This window comes from Rhinichthys klamathensis, unplaced genomic scaffold (genome assembly GCF_029890125.1).
Source record: "Rhinichthys klamathensis goyatoka isolate OS25496 unplaced genomic scaffold, OSU_Roscu_1.1 h1tg000575l_1, whole genome shotgun sequence".
Lineage (NCBI taxonomy): Eukaryota > Metazoa > Chordata > Actinopteri > Cypriniformes > Leuciscidae > Rhinichthys > Rhinichthys klamathensis.
In genome coordinates, this window is record NW_026607039.1 from 26,985 (window position 1) to 52,500 (window position 25,516).

The 25,516-nt window shown below is 37.3% G+C and overlaps 1 protein-coding gene across 1 annotated transcript in view; it reads left to right on the plus strand.

The window, feature by feature from the left end:
- The first annotated feature begins 4,364 nt into the window (after nt 1-4,364).
- Nucleotides 4,365-25,516, plus strand: part of pip5k1cb (phosphatidylinositol-4-phosphate 5-kinase, type I, gamma b) — an 80,921-nt gene continuing 59,769 nt past the window's right edge. Inside the window, exon 1 of the mRNA XM_056239955.1 lies at nt 4,365-4,620. Within this exon, the coding sequence (XP_056095930.1) occupies nt 4,521-4,620 (100 nt within the window). The 5' untranslated portion in view covers nt 4,365-4,520. The remainder of the gene's footprint in view (nt 4,621-25,516) is intronic.

The following is a 25,516-nucleotide window of genomic DNA, read 5'->3' on the forward strand; positions in this document are numbered from 1 at the left end:
TACAACGGAAGTGAATCAATCAAAACTAACTTTAGCTGGACAATAACTTTATTCTAGAGCTGCTGTAAAGCCCAAACAATCTCTGTGACTTTAATTTCCTGTTATCACTGTAAAGCTGCTTTGAAACGATCTATATTGTTAAAAGCTCTATATAAATGAAGATGACTTGACTTTAGGTACTAATAGGTACGTTTAAGGTTTCAATATGCACTCTTTAGGTACAAAAGTGTACCTTTTGAAAAGGAACCGCCCCAGTGACCGCTTTTGTACCTTTTTTTTTTTCTTTTCTTTTTTTCAGAGTGTATGCAGATTAAAATGTATCATATATATATATATATATATATGTGTATGCGCTGTTGGTCTGATGAAGTGGTCAAAGCTCTGGGGTCTCATTTATAAAACTGTGTCGGATCCGCACTTAAAAAGTGTATTTGCGCCCGAAAGCCAAATATGCTCTATACGCCAAAAATAATCAGACTTATTAAACGGTGCGTACGCCAGAACCTGCGCAACACTCCCGTTATAAATCCCAGTCAGCGGAAGATTGTGCGTCTCCTCCCCGAAATAACCATATATGAGCTTACAACGCCTCGTTTTACTGTGCATATCCTCATCTGCATATCATTATCTGCATATGCATATTCATCCACGTGATGCCATGTTTAACGGTACAAGACATTAGGAAAAGATGAGATCACACGGATGTGCGTCACATTACATTGCTAAAAATCATTTAGTAGCCGATCCTTGCCTTGTTTTTGAAAAAATATATATATATATATATATATTGCATGGCTTAGAGTTTGCGTACAGGTGCGCAAACATTCATGTCAAGTTTGTTTTTATAAATTATCTTAATGAGCTTGTGTATGCCTCTCCCAGGCAGTAGCGGTTTTAGGCACGGGCGAACCGGGCGGTCGCCCAGGGCGGCATTTTTTCATGTAACATGGGGGGCGGCACGAGCAGTTAAAAAAAATCCTCTGCGCCGCGAAGGTTTTCTATTTTCTATCATTTCAATTCAATTATTGGCAATGGCGCCCCTGCTTGCTGAGAAGGTGCCGTGCACAGAAGCGATGTCAAGGGGGTCTCCAGATTGGAGGAGCTCACCAAGGGGCCGTTCACATATCGCGTCTTTTGCGCGCTCGAGGTCGTTATTTAAGCCTTGTTTATACTCGACGCGTCCGCACGAGCGCGAGTCGCCGCTGACTGCGCGCGCACCTCTCCAAACGGACGAGGCGTTTATACTTGACGCGCTCGCCGTTGTGCTATTCTGTGAAACGACAGGGGGCGACTCCGAGTATTTCTCCTCTAAAACACCAGGAATCAGCAGTGAAGAAGTAGTTTGCCGTTTATTAGTAGTTTATTAATTGCTGATTCATATAAAAAGAGTAATAAATGCAGTAGGTTTATTGTACTTTCACTGCATGTAAACTAGTTAAACAACTGAAGCCTTATTGAAGAGTGTTTAAACCTTAATTTCATCAGCAGGGCTTACTTCTGCTATTGTAGGCTTATTTTGTAAATATAAGCAGTTTAGACAAGTGCAAACTGGGTGCTTAATGCAAATGTGTTCCTATTCACAAAATGAGAGGCTTTTATGGTCGCCCATCAATACAAATGTCTCTGTGTATAGAAGGATCATAAACATGCTGGTACAGATGTACCAGTTCGGCCAGATTCGGCTCGAAGTCGTTCATCTTCGGATGCGGCGCCGCGCGCGATGTTACAAAAAGTGCCGTGCACACCGCCAGGCGAAATGGGGTCTTGCGCACCCAACGCGCACGACCGCCCACACCGCAATGACGTCATTTTTGCCTCGCGGACCTTCGCGCTCTTGCGGACGCGTCGAGTATAAACAAGGCGCACGGGAAGCGCGCTCATAATTGAAGCTACGCGCTCATTTTTTCCAGGAGCAGCGAGATGAACATTTTTATTAATCTTTTCAGAATGGGGGTGCACCCAAACACGTGGGTTTTTTTCTCTTCTCCGTAAATAAATCTTTAAGCAGAGCTACAGCAAGCGTTTTTCTGTGGTGGAAATCCATTAGCTACTAAAACTTCTTTGTCGTTGTGGAGAGCGCAGTGCATGGTTGTATAGCAACGACAGCCATGGGAAAATCGGACCGAATTTTACTATTAATAATAAAAAATAAGCTACTGTGCATTATAAATGTCAGGAATTTATCTTTATTGACCCATTCTTTTTATAAAGATGATTTAAAGGCTGAAATATGTGAGGTTTATCTTTTTATAAAATCTATTTCTGTCAAAAGTTTATTTGAACGTGTACATGTTATTAGATAACATAAAACACACTCCTTTATAATTTGGCCATCATCTTTAATGTTATTAACTTGGTGAATAGATTTCATTGTATTAGGCCTACTTTTTGAACAAGATTCTGTGTTTAACCGTGATCATTTTGGTCACTATATTCATTAAATGAAAATAATTTTCATAATGATCAACTAAAATCAACTATAATTATGTGTTTTTACAGTAGCCTATAATATGCAAAGTACAATTTTCTATTAAAAAATAATCTCTGATTCTGTCCTTTTCTCTGACATTTAAGGCCTAAGCTATTTTAGGTCTAGAACAGTTTGGATAGTTGTTAATATTAGAGTTATTAGAAATTATTTAAGAGATAAGTAATGTGTTACTAGTATCTCTCGGCCACTTTCACTTTTAAAAACTCTATTTCGTGACAAAGTATAGTTTAACAAGTCATAACTAAAAGTGTGCCATGCATAGAATTCGAGGCAGTAACCAATGAGCTAATGGTTCCTCCCTGAAAGTTAGATTAATATAGCAAAATAACTGGATTTTCTTACTGTTTTTTTTTTTTTTTTTAAATGAACGGTATGTGATTTTATTGTTGTTGTTTTTTTTCTTTGGGGGGGGGGGGGGGGCGCTCGAAGGGGGTCTCGCCCAGGGTGTAATTCAATGTAGAACCGCCACTGCTCCCAGGGCCGGTGTTGTGCGACGCAACCGTTATAAATGAGGCCTCGGAGCTGGGAACCAGTATTTTTCTGTTTTTTGGGGTTTTTTTTTTGTTATTCCCATGAGTTAAATTCTGAATTCGGAAATATGTGCAGGATTTCTATTGGAACGCTTGAGAATCTGTCCAATAAGAATCGTGTTGGATTGCCTGGATGCCTGCTTATTTTTTTATTCTTAGGGATATTATGTAATCTTCATCTGAAATCTGATTGTATTGTCTTGGAATAGTGGCACAGTTTAATGAATGCACTATTTAAAAAGTCTAATAGAAGTTGCAATAGGATTCCTGCGCTGATTCCTGTAAGGAAGACTCGGTTGCTTCAGGACAGTGTCTGATATTAGCCTTCTTTTATTAGGGTCAATATTTTCACATGTTTTATCTTAATGAGAGTATTTTGTCCTCAGACCAAGTAAAAGCACAGGGGTCCATCTAGGTCACTTGTTTCAATTAAACCCCAAATGCCAAACACCTGACAAGTCAGACTGAGATTTTATTAATATTTCATTCATTTAACACCACATTATCATGTTCATGGGTCTCTAATGTTGGTCAGTAGTCAAGATGACTTGCAGGTAAACTATTAAAATACAGTGTCCTGACAGTCATCTGAAATAAACATCTGGACCAGCGGGTAAGAAGTGTCCTGAACTGGTGTTGTTCTTCAGGTGTACTGCAGTTCCAGTGTTATGCAGTAGATGGCGCTGGTCACTCTCTAATCTTTTTTAGTCATCAGGTTTTTCTCTATTTTGAATTCCAAAGTAGAACATTTTATGTTTATGCCATATAATGGTTTAATGTTTATTCAAATCCATCCATGCCTGACGTCTTTTTGAAAGACTTTTATTTATTTATTTGTATTGCAAGAAAAGAAATGGCACTGCACTGAATACATTAACATAAAAGGAAATTGGAGGAAAAAAAATAGAAAATTAAAAAAGCGATACTAGGAAAACTTTGTTGTTGTTGTTTTTTGATACAATTAAACGATAGAAAAACAAATAGTATTAACATGTAAAACAAGAACAGCCGCCAGAGGAGAGAAGAAAATGACAAAACTTGCAATAATAATACAAGAAACAATAAGAATAAGCAAATAAATAAAGGAAATATTAGCACGTTAGGACAAAAAAATGCGACTAAATTTAAAGGGTGATTTTAAAGCGAGCACAACAAGACAATGTTTCCCTTGCTTTGGCCTTCTCTTAAGCAGAAAGCGTTTTAAGGTATTGGTGAAATTCGTTGAGAAAAACTAATATGAATAATGGCTTATGATTAGAAAATGTACATGTATGAATATGAAATTTTGCTCGATACTATGTGAATTGGGAAAACGTCGCAGAGCTGCCGCCGGGCCCGGTGACGTCACCGCGGGCGCTCGAGCGCATCGGACTCTCACGAGCGCGCGCGCGTTGCGGTGCGGCAGCTGCCAGGAGCGCGCGCAGACTCGCGGACGCAGATCATGTTTTATTATCTTCTTCTTCGTCTGATTGTTGTAATCACCGTGTGACCGGGATCTGATGGAGGGACTGGGAGCCGCGGCCGGGGGCTGTTCCGCGGGGCCGGAGGACACGGACTCGGTGCTCGGCGCGGGATCCGGGATTGATGCTGCAGATCTCGGTATGCGCAGGATCTTTTACATTCATGCTTGCATTTCACTAAAGGCTCGCGTTAATGCGTGGAAGCTGCGCTACCATAAAATGTAAATTATTACATGGGCTTATATGAAGTCATTTTGGAAGTGGCTGACTATACCATATGAATAATATGATAATCGAACAGTGCCATGGTGTTTTCATTTGATACAATCACTGAACTATTGTAGTACCTTAATTTTAAATGCCATATTGGTTAGATTATTAATTTTCTGTTTATTTTCATATAAATTGTACTGCTGTAATAATATACCAAATAGGCTACATGGTTTATGAATATGACAATATCGGTACACTGCTGTAATAATATACCAAATAACACATGGTTTGGTTTATGAATATGAATATCAGTACCCTATATATTAAAAATACCACAATGTTCTTTACGATCTTTGAAGTAGGCCTACCTTATAAAGTACATGAATATCAGAATCAAAATGAGATTTATTGCCAAATATATTTACACACACAGGGAATTTGTCATTGTGAAGTTTATAGTAAATAGAGAAAATAAAATAGAATTCTATTTTAAAAATGTGTGTAAATAGAATAGAAAATAGAATAAAATAACATAAAAAAATTTAAATAGAATATATGTATATATATATATATTAAAATGAAAATAAATAAATATAATTTTTATATATATATATATATATCAATTATATTTATTTATTTTCATTTTAATATATATATATATATATATTTAAAAAGAAATAGAATTTGTATATATCTATATACAGTGTATATATAAATTCTATTTAAAAAAATTCCATTATATATATATATTAGAAATTTAAAAAAAAAAAAGAAGAAATTCTGGATGCACTTGGTCAAAAACCAAAAATAAATAATAAATTAATGACCAATTCATATTTTAAACTTATTTAATAATCAACACTCAAATAGCTAAAACCGACTTGTACAAACATTTAATGTCAGTTTATGACAGATTTATTTAAACATGCATTAAATAATAAAGACATCATCACTAACATGTTGAATAAAAAATATAATGAATATGTAATACAGTGCATATCTTTGATCAAAATGCTCTTCTCTAGAGTTATGTTTTTCATCTAAATAAGTTAATAAGGACATTGAATAGAGTTAAATGTAACGTTAAGTGACAGTGTTTCGCCGGCAAGCGCTTTCATTGACGTCTTTCCCCGGAGAGATTGTTTAATATATGACAAGAAGCTCAATGTTGTTTGTATTGATGCGTTCGGATGCAGTGTTTGTTTATCTGCAGGGAACGTGTGTGTGTGTGTGTGTGTGTGTGTGTGTGTTTGTCCTTCAAATGAAAACACAAAGTCAATCTGAATAATAATTGCCAGAGAGTTTCCTCCGTCCCAGCATGCCTTGTGTTGACAGCTGTTGAGAACACACCGCGGACAGGGTGCCTCCTTCAGGTCCTGTACTCCTGATTTCAGGCTGTTAATCCTGTTTTTAGCCACGCTTTTCCACACTCAGCATTCCTGTCCATCCCTGTGTGTCCGATCATCACATCCGCTTCCCTTTAAACTGCTGGGGTAGTGTTCATTATTACTGTAGAGTTGACCCGACGCTCAAATAGAGTTCCATAATGAGACTTCAGTTATGTTTCTTCTATTCATCATCTACTTACTGTTGTTTTGTTTATCATTGTCCATTGCCTTTATTGTTGCTGGTTCATTGTAAAGCGTCCTTGAGCCCTGGAAAGGCGCTATATAAATAAAACGTATTATTATTATTATTAATAAACTCCATTGGAGAAGGAAAAGTGAAATGAATATGGAGAGTAAACTCAGATCATTCAGCTGAGAAATATTAAGCTCATGTTGAGACTTTATTGCAGACTCTTTTGGCAAATCTGAGATTTCTTCTGAACACATCTGAGAAAATTATCCAAAAAAATTATCAAAATTATCAAAAAAAGTGCTGGGCAATGATTAATCGCGTCCAAAATAAAAGTTTGTGTTTACATAATATATGTGTGTGTACTATACATATGCATATATATATTTAAGAAATATTTGCATTATACATAATTTATATTATATATAAATATAAATATTTTATATATAAATAAATAAAAAATCTTCAACATATACATGCATAAGTGTGTATTTATATATACAAAATAATTATACACAGTACACACACATATATTATGTAAACACAAACTTTTATTTTGGATGGATTAATCGAGATTACTCATTGCCCAGCACTAAATAAAAATAAAAATAAAGTAATTTGTGATTGTTTTTTCTTTCCTATGACTCGAAAGATACTGTATCTCAATATAAACTCGAACATTTCTCATCAGATTTTTAATCAGAACCAAATGATCTGGGCTTTAGGGGAAACTTCCTGACTTAAATGAAACACAACATACAAACTCCTGATGCAACATCTAAAATGATGGTAATCAAAACTCAATAGAAGACACATGTAAGATAACTGGGATTTTTATTTCAAATGAGAAACATCTGAGAAGTAGGAGACTTTAGCAATAGTTTCCATTTGCTCTCCATTTAACCCTCATGTGGTGTTCAAAACCCTATAACACCTGTGGTCTTCCCGGGTCAAAATGACCGGCCTATAAAAAATTGCTTATAAATCACTCATTATACGATATTTTCACCCAATCTTGGATTCAATCTTTTTGTCAACTGGTTCTCTTTCAATTAGGACTGGTTTTGTATTTAATTTTCAAATGGTTTAATTGTAGGAGTCATTTATCCGAGCTTATGCACTTTAGTTTTTGAGTGAAAAAAGCATTATTTTGACCCGGGAAGACCATTTTTTTACTCAAAAAGTGAGATGCCTACTCTTAGATAAATGAAGCCCACAATTAATCAGATGCAAATGAAAATACAAAACCAGTCCTAATTGAAAGAGAACAAGTTGACAAAAAGATTGAATCCAAGATTTGGTGAAAATATGGTATAATGAGTGATTTATAAGCTATTTTTTATAGGCCGGTCATTTTGACCCGGAAAGACCATAGGTGTAACAAAGTAACAAACCCCCCCTAAAAAAAGTACGAAATTTTTCAAAAAAAACATTTGAGAAGTAGTTATACCCTTTGGGAACAAAGTCACTAAGTTTCAGTCCAATGCGATAACATTAGCTAGTATTTTTGGGAAAAAGAAAATCTTCTCCGGGTCAAAATGACCCGAAGACCACATGAGGGTTAATCTCATCGCTCTTAAAGGGACGGTACCCCCAAAAATGACAATTCTGTCCTGATTTACTCACACCAAGTTGTTCTTTTATTTACGACTCACTTCCCCATTGACTTCCACTGTAAATATACTATGGAAGTCAATGGGGTCCAACAGCTGTTCACTTACTGACATTCTTCAAAATATCATCTTTTGTGTTCAACAGAAGAGAGAATCTCATACAGGATTAAATGATGACAGAATTTTCATTTTTGGGTGAACCGGCCCTTTAAGAAGAACTGAGCTATTTCCATTTTCAGTGTTTCCACCATGATCAGTGTTTGTTTACAGTAAAGAGAGATGAAATATGTGATCTGAAGCGTCACGCTCGCGGCGGCCGCTGCTCTGTTGCATGTCTTCACGTGTTGTGTGTGTGTGTGTGTGTGTGTGTGTGTGTGTGTGTGTGTGTGTGTGTGTGTGTGTGTGTGTGTGTGTAACTGCAAGGTTTGTGAATCGCACGTGTTAAATCTGCTCTCAGATCAGTCCAGCTTATCTTGAGGAATAAATCCAGTCGGATTTGAACAAATAAATGCAGCATTGAAGCATATCAGGGAATCACAGGAAGGAAACCGGCGTTTTCAGATGCATTATGGGAGGATAGATGCATTATGGGAGGACGGACATCAAACATGTTATTCTCCTGTTCTTATAGTTTCCTGGTGAGATGTTGCACTGGATGTTGTCAGTCGTATTGTAGATTAGTAGCTTTACTGGTGAACCAAATTGAACAAAAGTTGAAAGTCTTACAATATGAAAGTTTATTAAAATGTCCCAAGCATTTTTGAACATTGCAATGAACTACATTTTCTTGTTCTTATGTAAGTTAATGTTAAATTATTTGTTAATTACCACTATTATCAAATAGACTCGTATCCCTCTGGTGTTGTTTGGACATTTTTGACCAAAAAGGTTTACTTTTTTTTTTTTTTTACTTCATTAGAATGATACGAAACTTGGTAAAGGTTTTGACACTTGCTATGTGTGAACACAAACATGATTCAAAAAGGTTAAATGGTCATGAGAAAAATAGTCACACTTGTATTGTGTTCGCGGTCTGAGCGCATTGGAAATGAATGCGAGAGGAATTTCCTCTAGTGGAAGCGTTTGGTACTGCAGCCAAACAAAATATTACTGAAAACTCGTTTTTTGAGCAATTTGGATTTCGATTTATTGCTTTGATTTTTTTTATTTTTTTTTTTTTTTAGTAAAATGTGTTTTGGAAAATACATACTGTATTTCATATAAAAATTTGGAATTTTTCATAACAATTAATGTAAAATTATATATCTTTTTTAAAGTTACTTTTTTTTCACTTCAGCAATAATCTGCCAAGTTTCGTCTTTAAAAAAGAGAACAAACTTCATTCTGTGCTCCAAAGCATTCAAGATTTACCACACTGAAAGATGGAAATTCTATATCCTCAAAAAGTTAAAATAATATATAAATATAATTTAGTTCCTTAAAATCCCCTAAAATACTAAATATGAAATTAAAACATTCTCAAACTAAAATATAGTACATTCATTTCATTGAAATTCTGTCATTTTACCACAGTACCACACTCTAAAAACTGCCGGGTTGTTTCAACCCAATTTGGGGTCAAATATGGAGAAACCCAAACTTTGGATTAGAAATGCAATTTAAAAAATCAACCCGATGGCTGGGTTTGTCCATATTTGACCCAAAATTGGGTTAAAGCAACCCAGCATTTTTGGGGTTCAAAATAAAGGCTCTTTATTGGCATCTTTGGTTCCATGAAGAACCTTTAACTTCTTCATAGTGGAAAAAGGTTCTTTAGATTCTAAAAATGTTCTTTACACTAAGAAAAAAAATGGTTATTTTAAGAACGGTTTACTTTAAGGTTCTCTGGAAACCAAAAAAGCATGGTTCTTCTAAACTCTTAAAAATCTTCCATGCAAAGTGTTTTTATCCTCAGCAATGCCATCATTGTATAATCTAAAGAGCCGTCTTGCACTATAAAGAACCTTTAATGCAATGGAAAGATTGCATGAATGTTAAAGGTTCTGGAGCCGAAGATGCCAATAAAGCATGAGTGATTATTTGATTCTTTGCCCCGATGTGAAGTACGAGAGGCTTGTTGTGTTCGGTTTGTTGAGACTCAATAGGTAACCTGATCTGTGTGAGCGAGGTCTCTCTCACACACAGACGTGCTCGTACCTGAACAATAGATTTGCATACACACACACACACACACGGCGCGGCACGACACGGTTAGGAAACAGAGTGTGTTTGTGGTTCAGTATTCACTAGTCGATGTAATGAAGTGTACAGATTACTCTTGAATTATTCATCCAGAACTCGCAGAATTCCGTGACATTCCGTATTAAACTGAAAATTCCATTTTTATGACTGGATTCCGTGATGCGTACAATTTCTCTTGGTACTGTCAAAAAATGTTAATGAAAATTATTGTACAATATTTTAGTTCGATAACGTTTTTTATTTAATATTTTGTATTTTTAGGGGATTCTATGGTACTAAATAATTTTGATGCAGTGGTTTATTCATCCATTTATTCACTTTTTGAGCACAGACCTGAAAATGAAATGCCTCTGAAGTGCTGAAGTGAAAAAAGTTTTAAAAAGTGAACTTGAAAAAAGTTTAAAAAAATAATGAATTGAGCTCTCCTTCAGGTCTTTTTGTGCTTGAGATGAGAATGCCCGTATTGTTGAATATCCTCATAAACATCAGTCATGTCTTAAGTGAACAGAAACCGTTATCAGTGTATCAGTATATTGGATCAGTGCATTCACTCTTAAAGTGACAGCAGCCTAATTTTCCTTCCAACGTCTGTCATTAATGATAATTAAACAACGAAAGACAAAGAAAAATCACTCACTGATCTTGGCTGAATAACTTTATTAGCTTTAATAATGATTAATCTATATTTAATTTAGGGTTATTTTACATTTGATTACTGATTAATTATCAAATTTATGCACCTGAAAATTGCATTTTCACTGGTATATAAAATTTTGCTGTCCTGCTGTCATTAATTTAAGTTACTTATAGTCAGTAATGTCTGTTGTGGAGCGTCACAATAAAGGGTTGGCAGATATTAATTTTGAGTGATTACTTGCGTCACGTTCAGGTCATGTGAGACGTCTCTGATTGTGTGTGATCTGAACATGAGCTGTGTGTTTAGTTGCGAGCGGATCATGTGTCAGTGGAGAGTAGAAACACACACGACCAGACAGAGACTAACAAACATCTAATGCACACTCACTTCTAATATAACAACATTACTCCAGTCTTCAGTGTCACATGATCCTTCACAAATCACTCTGATATTTGGTTTATTTATTTGGTTTATTTGGTTTATTTCAGACAGACAACTTAGTTTAAACACAGCTCAGCTGACAAACTACAGCATATTTACTTCTGTCTGATATGATGATTTGATGATCAAGAAACAGTTCTGACGATTATCAATAATAAAATGATCCTTTGATGAATAGAAAGTTCATTTATTTGAAATCTTTAGTTACATTATAAATGTCTTTACTGTCACTTTTGATAAATTTAATGCATCCTTGCTGAATAAAAGCATTAATGTCTTTAAAATAACATGCCGTGACCGAATTTTTATGTACAGTTATTACATATTTGATCAAATGAAACAACATGTAAACTTTAAAAAGGAAAAAAAGTTTCCCCCGTCATGTTTCCAATGTAGCTTTAAGAGATCAGATGGATTCTGACTTCATAACAGGAGATAAGTGCAGTAAATCACTCATATTGCACTCAGGAGGAGTTATAGTTATGTTATGAAATATGAATGCAGTGTGATTGACATGTGCTCGAGCTCCTGTGGGACGGAAGGGATGAAACCAACGCAGTCGTCTTTGAGTTCTGTCATGTAGTGTGTGACACATCATCAGTGAGCGTGTGTGTGTGTGTGTCGACGCCACAGGCTGCTGTCTTTACATAAGGCTTATGTAACTAAACTGAGTGAAGAAGAGACTCTTCCAGCTGTTGAGATCAGATAAGGTGATTATGAACTCCACACTCTAAAAAAATGTTGGGTTGTTTCAACCCAAATTTGGGTCAAATATGGACAAACCCAAATGTTGGGTGAAAAATGTCATATAATTTTTTACAGTTGGGTTAAAATTTTAAATTAAATTTTTAACCCAACATTTCTGTTTGTCCATATTTGACCCAAATTTGGGTTAAAACAACCCAGCATTGTTTAGAGCGCAGCTTCATCTTCACTGCAGACACACACACACACAACACAAGACGTCGTTCAGAACCAGAGATTAATTTCTCATGAGTTCTCGGGTATGTTTAGTTTTGAGTGAACCAAAGACGGTCTCAAAAACTGCTGGTGTTTCTGACGTCACAAACGACCTTGTAACCAATCAGATCAACGTGTGATCGTCAACCAGTGGATCTCTGAGCTGAGTGAGTGAGTGGAGGCGGGGCTCATTTGCATATTCATACAACCACGCATACTAAATGAGGCAAGGGTGTCGAGTTACATTCAAGATATTTTAAGGCATGAAGAATTTTCTTTCAAGGAAAAACTTTTAAATATGTCATTTTGGTGATTAAAGATGAGTTTTAAGGGATGAAATTATTGACTGTAGGGGGACTTTAAGAGAAATAAAAATATGCACATATCTGAGCAAAGTTTTTTATTTTTTATTTTTATGAAACTCTAGAGGAGAAGCAGGAGAGAGGTCTGAGAAGCAGGAGACTTTGGCAAATGTCTTCCTTTGCTTTGCATTTAATTTGTTTGCTTGAAGAAACAGTTAAGATGTTAATGAGATCTGATTCCTTACGGGTAGGTAAGGAATATAAACAACCAAAATTCATATTTCACGATATGAGAAATTGTATTTTACAATAACGATATATATCACGATATACTTATTTGATCTCATTTCTGTTTAAATTTTTTTTTTTTTTTAAATAAGCAAATTACAAACAATAAAAATACAATATAATAAAAATATATATTCAGTTTTTCAGGTCCAATAGGTTCAGCGTAGTTAGAATTACAGAAATGTAATCAAATCAAATGTAACAAAGAAAATATTGCATAGTCTTCACTGTATGCTAGTGATGTGACATTTGAACCGAGGCATCGGAGCTTGTGTCGAGAAAAAATGGGCGTGCCAGATGAAGCCGCGATTCGAGGCTTGTGTTGTTAACGTGAAAATCACGTGACTAATGACAAACGAGGCCTCGGTTTGTGTGGATACGTCATCGGTTCGGTCTGACTGAGTGTCGCTTCTGGATAAAGGGGGTTCGAAACTCGCGCCACCTTGTGGCTGTTGCAGGAGTAGAAGCAGCTGTTGTGTGTCTGAGTCAGAGTTAGAGAAATCTCATTGTCGTTATTGTGTCATATATGTGTTAGGGGGGCTGTATATTATTACATTATATCAGGTTAGAATAGTTATTAATAATACTGAATAATTGTTATTATTAATTATAGTAGCTATATTATAGTCTTGTTATATTAATTAGATAAGATTATTTGGATTGCTTTGGATTTTTGGTAGCTTAGATTTTTGGATCTGGACTGGACTGCTTTTTAATTTGGATTGCCCTTTTGGATTTGTTTGCTTTTTATGACATCTTCCTTTTTCATGGTAATGGAGCCAGCAAGAAAGAGGAGATCCTCCCCTGTCTGGGCTCAACAGAAGCATCAGTATTTACATTTATACCCGCTGGCACTGACATCCTCTGTTCCTTGTGAAAGGATATTTTTCCAAGGCTGGTGAGGTTTTGTCCAAGACGAGGAATTGTCTAAACCCCAACACACTTCAAAAAATTCATTTTCTCAATAAAAATCTATTGCAATCCTTCCTTCATCCACCCCAAACTGTGGTGTTTACTGCAGTTTACTTTATTACACTCCCTCGAGTCCCTCCACCATAAGCACTGCACTCAACACAGTCACTTTTGTTGTTCATACTGTCTCTATCCAATATTTTTTGGAATAATTAATTAACTGTGTGTGTGTGTGACAGTTGTCTCTGTACAAGTAAATGCAGACAGAGAAATATACACATTTTATTTCATACCCAGGCAATGGACAAATGTCTGCGCAGATCTCTTTATTATTGCAAATTAAAGGTTACAGAGACATTAACTCATATTTAGAAGAAGATAAATAAATAAAACATTGCGGGAGGGGGGCGGGTCATTGGTTCAGATTCAGAATGAATTAATTTGCCTGCAATTTCTTTGCACAATAGCTAGGTGTCACTAGTGAGCAATGCTGAATGAAGCTTCGAGTAATGAACCTTTGGTTGAAGCAATGGGCTGCGAGGTCTCAGTGGTTCAGGAAGCCTCATCTTGCCATCACTACTGTATGAATTAAATATAAATGTATTCTTGTTAAAGCTAAAAAAAAGTTATTCAGTCTAGAGCACTAAGTTATTTTATGAATGACACAGAGCTGCAGGTTTATTAGGCTACTGTCACTTTAAGACCAAATGCACAAATCCAATATACTGTTACACATCCAGTTTACACCCAGCCGTTTACTTTCACCTGAGACATAACCAGCTGTGTTTACATGAATACTCCACACGTTGGGCATTTAGACATAAATACTGTGTGTTCCACCATTCAAGCGCAATAAGACGTGAAAGAGAACAGAAATCGCGTTCACACCACCGCCGTGGTGGCGAGCTCTGGCGCGTCTTGGACGGAGTCAGGTCAACTTTATGGTAATGAGCTATGACGCGGTTCGGTGGCAACCAATCGGAATTTAGAAGTGCTCCGTTTGAGAGGATTCCAGGGAACGCAGTCAAGTAAACATTGGTTCCGACCACATTAGTTCCCAAGCAAAATAGAGGAGGTTGATCATTTGAATTTGGTAAGATTTTCGCGATAGAACGCTTGTTTTTCAGCGGGAATGCAAATTAGATTATTACTTAACCATGAATACAAAAGCCACACCACACAAATGGCTTTTAATTGGTTTATTTAGTTAGCAAACATGTCACTATAATTGTTAAGTTCTTTCCATTGATCAATTTATTACTTTCACATTTAAAAGATTCCATGAGGTTAATTTATACCCTACTTGGTCAGTCTGCAAAAATAACGATCGACATGCTTGTTTGCGTTGCGGCCCCTTTAAATAAAGTTTTACGTAAGATCTACGTCAGAGCATCTTTCCACGGCATCGTTTCGGCGGTGTGAACGTGAACGCACAACACTGTGTTACGAATCACGATATTGAGCGTATAACATCAAGCACGTCTCAAATTTGTATTCTCGTTCATGCATTTCATATCACTCTGAAGTATCAGTAGTGTTATATATTATACACGCCGCAATATAAACAATACAGCAACGTTTCAAACGATAGACATTTTATACGGTGGTAACGATATATGTCATCAAATCGCCCATTGTCTGTCTCTGTAACAGTTGTGAGTCCTTAGAGTATCAAGGACCGCTGATGCTGTTATGTGGATTGGATTCTGTTGAACACGAGTGGAGAGACTGGATTAGTGCAGTGACACATGAAGCGCTCAGAGAAATCAGAGCAACGCTGACCCGAGTGAAAATATAATTTCTCAGATTGCTCATTCTAAGTAAAAGGTTATTGGGGAGATGATGATGATGATGATTATATGGGACAGGACAGCAGGCACCTGTGAGGACGCAGGATCAGACGGGGGAAATGTGGCAAACGCTAGAGATAAAGGTCTATTCTTTGGCCTAGATATGAATATATATGCTTTTTTAATGAATGTTTAATGTAAGAAGAAAAATACAGTTAAAAGTGAAGTTAAATATAACAATTATCTAGGCATGTTTTCATTTTTGTGATGCCCAACTTTCAGGGTGCCACCCCGGTTTCTAGGGTGTTGTTAGGGTGTTTTGGGTGGTTGCCAGTGCTTTGTTATTGGGGTGGCTAGGGTTTTCTGTTTGGTTGCTAGGGCATTGCTAGGGGGTTTCTATGGTGTTCTGGGTGGTTGCTAGGGCATCACTATGCAGTTGCCAGGGTGTTGTTAGGGTGTTTTGGGTGGTTGCCAGTGCTTTGTTATTGGGGTGGCTAGGGTTTTCTGTTTGGTTGCTATGGAATTGTTAGGTAGTTTCTATGGTATTCTAGATGGTTACTAGGGCATCCCTATGCAGTTTCTAGGGTGTTGTTACACTCTAAAATATGATGTGTTGTTTCAACCCAAATTTGGGTCAAATATGGACAAACCCAAATGTTGGGTTAAAAAATGTAATTAACAAATTTACAGTTGAAAGTGAAAGTTGAAGTTGGGTTAAAATTTTAAATTACATTTTTAACCCAACATTTGGGTTTGTCCATATTTGACCCAAATTTGGGTATAAACAACCCAGCATTTTTTAGAGTGTAGGGTGTTTTGGGTGGTTGCCAGTGCTTTGTTATTGGGGTGGCTTGGGTTTTCTGTTTGGTTTCTAGGGAATTGTTAGGTAGTTTCTATGGTATTCTAGATGGTTGCTAGGGCATCCCTATGCAGTTTCTAGGGTGTTGTTAGGGTGTTTTGGGTGGTTGCCAGTGCTTCATTAAGGTGTTGCTAGGGTTTTCTGTTCGGATTCTAGGGCATTGCTAGGGGGTTTCTATCGTGTTCTGGGTAATTGCTAGGGCATCACTAGCAGTTGCCAGGGTGTTGTTAGGGTGTTTTGGGTGGTTGCCAGTGCTTCATTAAGGGGTTACTAGGCTTTTCTGTTTGGTTGCTAGGGCATTGCTAGGGGGTTTCTATGGTGTTCTGGGTGGTTGCTAGGGCATCACTATGCAGTTGCCAGGGTGTTGTTAGGGTGTTTTGGGTGGTTGTCAGTGCTTTGTTATTGGGGTGGCTAGGGTTTTCTGTTTGGATTGTAGGGCATTGCTAGGGGGTTTCTATGGTGTTCTGGGGGGTTGCTAGGGCATCACTATGCAGTTGCCAGGGTGTTTTTAGGGTGGTTTGGGTGGTTGCCAGTGCTTTGTTATTGGGGTGGCTAGGGTTTTCTGTTTGGTTGCTAGGGCGTTGCTAGGGGGTTTCTATGGTGTTCTAGGTGGCTGCTAGGGCATCACTATGCAGTTGCCATGGTGTTTTTAGGATGTTTTGGGTGGTTGCCAGTGCTTCATTATGGGGTTGCTGTGCTTTTCTGTTGAGTTTTCTAGGGCATTGCTAGGGGGTTTCTATGGTGTTATGGGTGGTTGCTAGGGCATCACTATGCGGTTTCTATTTAGGGTGTTGTTAGGGTGTTTTGGGTGGTTGCCAGTGCTTTGTTATTGGGCTGGCTAGGGTTTTCTGTTTGGTTGCTAGGGCATTGCTTGGGGGTTTTTATGATGTTTTGGCTGGTTGCTAGGGCATCGCTATGCAGTTGCCAGGGTGTTGTTAGGGTCTTTTGGGTGGTTGCCAGTGCTTTTTTATTGGGGTGGCTAGGGTTTTCTGTTTAGTTGTTAGGGCATTACTGGGGGGTTTCTATGGTGTTCTGGATGGTTGCTAGGGCATCACTATGCAGTTTCCAGGGTTTTGTTAGGGTGTTTTGGGTGGTTGCCAGTGTTTTATTAGGGGGTTACTAGGGTTGTTTCTTAAATAAAAAATTACTGTTCATGCTGCAAGTTGAGTTGCAAACATTCTCCTTGGATGACGCATCTCTATGATCTCTTTGTCCGGTTCGATCAGCCTCTCGTCACACACACACACACACACACGCAGGGCCGAAGCGTGACGTGTGTCTGAGGTTGTAAACACTAGAACAGGAGCCCAAGGCCAGAGCTTTATTTAGCATTTCCTCCGCCGTAATCCGCTGAGTTTCGCTGCAGATCAGCGTCTCATCCACTCCAACTCTCTGACATGAGAACAGAAACACAAGCAGTGATCGGACACTTCACGGACACATCTGATAGTTATAATGTTCTAATCTCACCCTGACAGAAGAAGGTTTAGCTGCTTTTCCTCAGAGATTCAGTTAAGCTTCATTTAAGTATCAACTTTGTCTCCTAAACTTCCCTCGGAGACATAAGAGTACAAAATAGCAGGTCAGATCATTTGATCTTAGATGAATTAGATGCTAAATGTTTGAGTTTTGGCTGCAGATTTTGGTGTCTTAGCAAATCTGAGCACAGATGTCAATATATTTTCTCAGTGCAGATGACATCAAATCCATAAAGTGCACAATATATAATTACTGTATTCATACCATGCAGTGTTATTTTAGTATTATTGTAGTATTTACAATTTTATTTTCAGGATACATTAATATCTCAAAGTAGTGCTGTGCGATATAGCTAAAAAATGTATAAAATGTTTCATATCGTTTGGTTTCGATCACTCTGGAAAATGCTGGGTTGTTTCAACCCAAATTTGGGTCAAATATGGACAATCCCAAATGTTGGGTTAAAAAATGTGGAGTTGAAAGTGAAAGTTGAAGTTGGGTTAAAATTTTTAAATTACATTGTTAACCCAACATTTGGGTTTGTCCATATTTGACCCAAATTTGGGTTAAAACAACCCAGCATTGTTTAGAGTGTAATGGTTGACATTTTTTAGAAAAGTAGAAAAGTTTGAATTTAAACCACTTTTTTTATTTTTTATTTATCCACATTATTAAGGCAAACAACAAATTGTATTTGTTTTAGCAGTCAAAAACAGAAATTTAATGTAAGCAAAAATATCTTCCTTATGTCTAATTTTAAGATAAAAAAGTAAGTGTTATAATTTATAATAATTCAGTCAAGGCAGACTTTGAGGTAGATCAACATCTGTAACAATACAAACCTCTAAAACTGCGGTCAATGCGGTGCAACCGAACACGAGAGCAACGCCAGATCTTATTGGTTGTTTGCTTGTCAATGGTTGCAGGCTGATTTATCAAAACATCTGTAAGGCTGTTTAAGATCTACTTTTTTATTATTATTATTATTATTTATTATAAAGATCTTGCACATTTGACAGTTTACATTGAAGGCAAATTCTCCTGACATTTATCTGCGAAAGACACACTTGCATAATGACTCAAAAACAGAAATAAAGTGTGAATTATGCTTATTAATTATGCACTTTTCCAAACATAACATGTGGTCCGAGAACAAAAGAAGATTAGTATTACGTATTGCCTCACATACATGTTGATCTTTTTGTGATTGCATATAGACAAAACACAATAAATAAAAAGGGAAAAGAAAGGAAAAGAAAACATTATACAAAAAGGGTCCAAGTGGATCAAATCTCGTATTGTGCTTCCTTACGGGCGCATTTTAATGAAAATATACACCGCTATATGGAACATTTTATATATCGTTACCGTCGATAAATACCGCTATAGTTTTATCGGCCAGCTCTATCTCAAAGCCATATTCACCCGCCCAAACTCGGGGTTCGTGTCTCTGAGATCTGGCTTTGGTGAAGCACTGAGCTTTAGGGTTGATGAGGATTACTCTGTCGACTCGACACCAGTGAAGCGAGTGAGCAGGAGATCTGAGGTAAAGCTGGACTGGTGAGTGTGTGATGGACGTTCACTGCTATAGATGCAGTTATATGGCAATAGTGAATATGGAAATCTATTGAATTATAATGCTGTTGATATGCTGGATACTTGAATTTCCCTCGGGATAAATAAAGTATCATATATTAGGAGTGCTTTTCCCTTATCTAGATTACGCATGATGAACCTGGACGTATTTGGTCAAACATTCATAGGTTTCATAAGGTGTGTGTGTGTGTGTGTGTGTGTGTGTGTGTGTGTGTGTGTGTGTGTGTGTGTGTGTGTGTGTGTGTGTTTATTGTCCTGACCCTAATCCCATCAAAGGCCAATACAGTCTGATAGTGACGAGATTATCACCGGTGGAACTTTCCAGTCTGGTTACTTTCCCACTTCCTAAAATCTATCTATCTATCTATCTATCTATCTATCTATCTATCTATCTATCTATCTATCTATCTATCTATCTATCTATCTATCTATCTATCTATCTATCTATCTATCTATCTATCTATCCATCCATCTATCTATCTATCTATCTATCTATCTATCTATCTATCTGTCTGTCTGTCTGTCTGTCTGTCTATCCTTCTATCTTTCTAAACTATATCTATCTATCTATCTATCTATCTATCTATCTATCTATCTATCTATCTATCTATCTATCTATCTATCTATCTATCTATCTGTCTGTCTGTCTGTCTGTCTATCCTTCTATCTTTCTAAACTATATCTATCTATCTATCTATCTATCTATCTATCTATCTATCTATCTATCTATCTATCTATCTATCTATCTATCTATCTATCTATCTATCTATCTATCTATCTATCTATCTATCTATCCATTAAATGTCCTTGTGTGTATAAAGTCAGAGATAGTGAGTGTTAGAGACGCTGTTTCCGGTCTGTCCGCTGCTCGTGCCCTCGCCCTTGGCACAGGCTTTTCCCGGTGTGATCCTCGGTGGGCGTAATCTCTGCTCTCTCATTGGCCATCGGCCGGCCCAGGTGACCAGAGATCCTCAGGGCATCAGATTAGTCCTCCTGTCAATCCAATTGAGCGTTCTCCTCTCAGGACTGATCCCACTCCAAATAGAAACCAGCCACGCGAACCGCATCCGTAGGGATTCCTATGACATCTGAGGTGTGTGTTTCTGACTTTTATTCTTTCATACGGGATATTTCAGTGTGTAAAGTCTATCAGAAACTGTTTTTGAGCTGCCATGAATCTTCAGTTTTAGGTTTTTGGTCTTTCGAGGCGGTTCCTCAAGTGCATTTATGATGTGTGTTGCATTGATATGAGTTTTCAAACAAGGATGTTTTTGTACAAACCTTTTTTTTATCAAAATCAATTCATTGTAATGAAACAGTAGCACTCTTTCTCTACTTGATCAGTAATATAATATATATACAGACACATCATATAATATATATAATATTTTCTAGCAGTTATTTTTTGGCAACTAAAACGCAAATTTATCGTAAAACTGCCAACAATCATATTATTAATAAGTATTCTTGTTGATGAGGAGGACTGGCAGGATAAAACAAATTTCCACGCACATTTTACCAATTTCAAACCATATCAATCTTAATAACTACTATTAATTTTGTATTTAATCATTTATAAGTGTTATATAATTGTTAAGGAAGCCTGGAAGTGGAAAACACCTTATATTCAGGTGTGCATAATTGTTAAGCAGATTTTCTTTTACAGAAAAAGTAAAAAAATATTAAATGCTCATGAGAAGAAATGAATACTAAACTACAGTTGAAACTGGAAAAATTATAATATGGTGCAAAAGTTCATTTATTTCAGTAATTCAACTTAAAAGGTGAAACTAATATATTATATAGACTCATTACATGCAAAGTGAGATATTTCAAGCCTTTATTTATTATAATTTTGATGATTATGGCTTACAGCTTATGAAAACCTTTCACAATATTCTAATTTGGAATGTGGGGTTTTTAAGCTGTAAGCCATATTTATCACAATTATAATAAATAAAGGCTTGAAATATCTCACTTTGCATGTAATGAGTCTATATAATATATTAGTTTCACCTTTTAAGTTGAATTACTGAACTAAATGAACTTTTGCACCATATTCTGATTTTTCGAGTTTCACCTGTAGATACTAATACTAGAATTACAAAAATTAAGGTGTGACCAATGGACAGAAAAAGGCTTTAGCAGAGTCATACAAAAACAGGCCAAAAAGAAAAGAAAAATAGAAATGAAGGTGAAGGATTATATGAGTCTCTCACAGCAACTTTCACAGACTTCATTTGCTCTCTCTCCTAATCTCATTATTGTCTAAAAGAAACAATTAAGACATTTTCTTTAAAGGAAACACAGAGAAGACAAGTCACACTTCCAGTAAACACTTCCTTTTCACCTTTTAATGTGTGTATGTGTGCTACTTCCTTGTTTTTTTCTCAGTTTGAGGATATTTTTGTACACACTTCTCGGAGATGAATGCACTGACGGACATTCGCTCGGTTCATTATCTCCTCTGTGTCGCCTCGAGCCTCTCATCAGTTATATTATGTGCATAAAGCATCTTTTTTAATTGATTGCCTCCAGCGCCGGGATGAAATTTGAACCAAACCAAAAGCTGTGCGAATATGATTGTTCAAGGCGACAGTGTTTTATGTACATGAAATATAAATGAACTAGCACGATTTCTGAAGTGGTTGTGTGTTTTAGATGTAAGTTAAACAGAACCGCGTTGCGTTGATGTAGACGAACTGTAATGGGCCTCATTTCCAAGTTAGCCTGTGTGTTATTTTATTTATCAGTGGAGACAGTTTTCAAAAATATTCATCCAGTCGTTCCAGTTGCATAGTTCGCCGGTGCTAGGCTAGCGCGGGTCAACGCTAACTGCTAGCCTGCCATTAAACACAGTTTTACCCACTCCACAGTTCACCAAAAGCAGATCAATTATAACGCCAGACTATCGATGTAAATGTCTGTTGAGAGAATAATGTTAGAAATCAAACTACCCTTTCATCGCATTGCAATAGTTATACTTTGTTCCCTGTATTTATTAACGCAGTCTACAGCAGCGGCGGAGTGATATTAAGTTACCTAGGCAACCGAGAGAGAGAGGTAGTGAGAGAGAGAATTATCACCACAGAACAAGACAAGTACATCACCCATTGGACAAACACCATTAAAAACCAACACAAACTGGAATGTTATTCGGCACTAAATCGAGAGTACACTGTTGCGAACTACCTGAGCACAGTGAGTGATGTGAGACTCAGGAGAACCCTGACGATGTACAGACTCAGCGAGCACAGCCTGGCCATAGAGACGGGCCGGCGCAGACAGACCTGGCTCTCCCGTGAGGACAGACTCTGCCCGCACTGCACCCTGGGAGTGACGGAGACCGAGCTGCACTTCCTCACAGAATGCCCAAAATATGAACATATCAGAGACCACTATTACCCCAAAATTAATCAAATATTTCCCCAATTTAACACCTGTAACCCAACCCAAAAACTCCGATTCATTCTTGGCGAAGAAGCCAAATGCTCAAATATAGCTGCAAAATTTGTATCATCCTGCCATATCCTGAGGGACGACCAGAGACCAGCAAACATCCAATAAACACACACTCACTCACAGCCTAAGACCTACACACACACACTGTAATGCAGTGTGGGTTGTAATGCATAGATTTAAATATTGGGGGGGTTATATCCATTTACATTTACATTTATTCATTTAGCTGACGCTTTTATCCAAAGCGACTTACAATTGCTATATATGTCAGAGGTCGCACGCCTCTGGAGCAACTAGGGGTTAAGTGTCTTGCTCAGGGACACATTGATGTCTCACAGTGGATTCGAACCCGGGTCTCTCACACCAAAGGCATGTGTCTAATACACTGCGCCATCACCACCCCAACCCCACACTGCGCCATCACCACCCCCCCACAAATTACGCCCCTGCATGTATATGTTCAATTCCAAGTTCAGTGTTCGTTTGTTTTTTGCTTGTTTTTGTTTTGTACATAGATGTTTTCTAAATCCTTTATATTTTATTTATTAATCTTTGTTTATTTTATTATTATTGTTTTATGCTATCAGTATTATTATTTTGTGTACTAAATGTTCTAAATCATTTTCTATGTTGTTTTGATGCTTTGGCAATACAAAATGTATTTTTTTGTCATGCCAATAAAGCTTTCTGAAATGAAATGAAATGAGAGAGAGAGAGAGAAAGAGAGGTAGTGAGAGGGAGAGGTAGAGAGAGAGAGAGAGAGGTAGTGAGAGAGAGAGAGAGAGAGAGAGGTAGTCCCGCTAGTGCGCTTCGGTTCTGTGTTTACTTTTCGGCGCAGGACTACTAACCGGAGCAAAGTAAAATCCCGCCGCCGCTGAGAAACTAGTTCCTGTAAATGTAATGCGATCATTGAGATGCAAGAGTAGTTTGATTTCTAACATTATTCTCTCAACAGACATTTACATCGATAGTCTGGCGTTATAATTGATCTGCTTTTGGTGAACTGTGGAGTGGGTAAAACTGTTTTTAATGGCAGGCTAGCAGTTAGCTTTGACTCGCGCTAGCCTAGCACCGGCGAACTATGCAACTGGAAATTTTTTGAAAACGGTCTCCACTGATAAATAACCAAGGGGGTAATCCATCGACCGGAAGTTGAAGCCGGACGGGTGCCGCCATGTTGTAGCAGAACTTCACTTGCGTTAGCATTTCCATTGACTCCCATTCATTTTTGCGTCACTTTGACAGCGAATAACTTTACATCTGAGGCGTTTAAAGACTCCATTTGTCCATTATTTATTTCTAAAGAAACACGACAATGTATAAAGGGCTCCATTACCTTCTATGTTACGTTATGGCCCCGTAGAAACAGATTTAGTAAAAATAGGCAAACGATTGCGTCATAACCACTCGACTCTCTGTCGCGCTGTACAGAAGTTACCGTATAGACAGGAGGAGAAACTCGCACGCAATCGGGGGGACGTCCCGTCAAGGGAGAAGCCCATAGATAATGAGTCCATAAAAGCAACGGAATACTTACTCCTGCTCACTCACGCCAAAGAACTCTTTGCTCAAGTTCCCCGTCTCTGCAAGATTAACGTTGGCAGTTTTCACGCACAGCTACTAGAAGATTAACGTCTGTCAGACAGGTTGCTCACGCCATCAAGCTTAGTTTGAGTCGGTCTGAGTCTGCGCGTCAGGAACGGAAGTGCTCAAAAATCGCTAAAAATGGGCTTCAACTGTCTCAACTGAGTTCCAATGAGATGGCTCTGTCCATTTCTTTTACTGTCTATGTAAATAACACACAGGCTAACTTGGAAATGAGGCCCGATGTCCAAAATCCTGAACCACCCCTCTAAATTCAGCTGGTTTCAGGCGGGTTTGCATTAATACGGAGGCAGGTTCCCTCAGGCTCTCATCACGGACTGACTTTAATGTGTTCGGACCAGGTTCGGACAGGTTGTGTGCTGACCCGCCTGTCAGCTGTTTTCATGATCTTTCAGGGTTGAACTGAGAAGTCACCCGTCTCTAGTGATCTACAGAAGCTGGCTGCATCTATAGGGTTAAAAACCTCAGATTTACATTCATCTAGCAAATGTTTTTTTTTTTATCAAAATCAATTCATCGTGAAGAAACAGTAGCACTGAGCTACAATACTCTTTCTCTACTTGATCAGTATTTTTGTTTTCCTGAAGAAAATTAAATATATACGTATAATATTTATATTATATACACACATACAGGTGAAACTCGAAAAATTAGAATATCGTGCAAAAGTAATCCAACTTAAAAGGTGAAACTAATATATAGACTCATTCGATATTTCAAGCCTTTATTTGTTATGATTGTGATGATTATGGTTACAGCTTATGAAATCCCCAAGAATATTGTGAAAAGGTTTTCATATCTGTAAGCCATAATCATCACTATTATAACAAATAAAGGCTTGAAATATCTCACTTTGCATGTAACGAGTCTATATAATATATTAGTTTCACCTTTTAAGTTGAATTACTGAAATAAATGAACTTTTGCACCATATTCTAATGTATATAATATAATAATATAATATTTTCTAGGTTTTTCTGCCATATTAAATATACATTTCTCATCTTTAATGGTTTACAGTAGCTGCATCTAAAGCCATCTGCTTTAGTTGATTAGATATTCATCATAAAATAATATTTTATCCAAATCAATTTATCG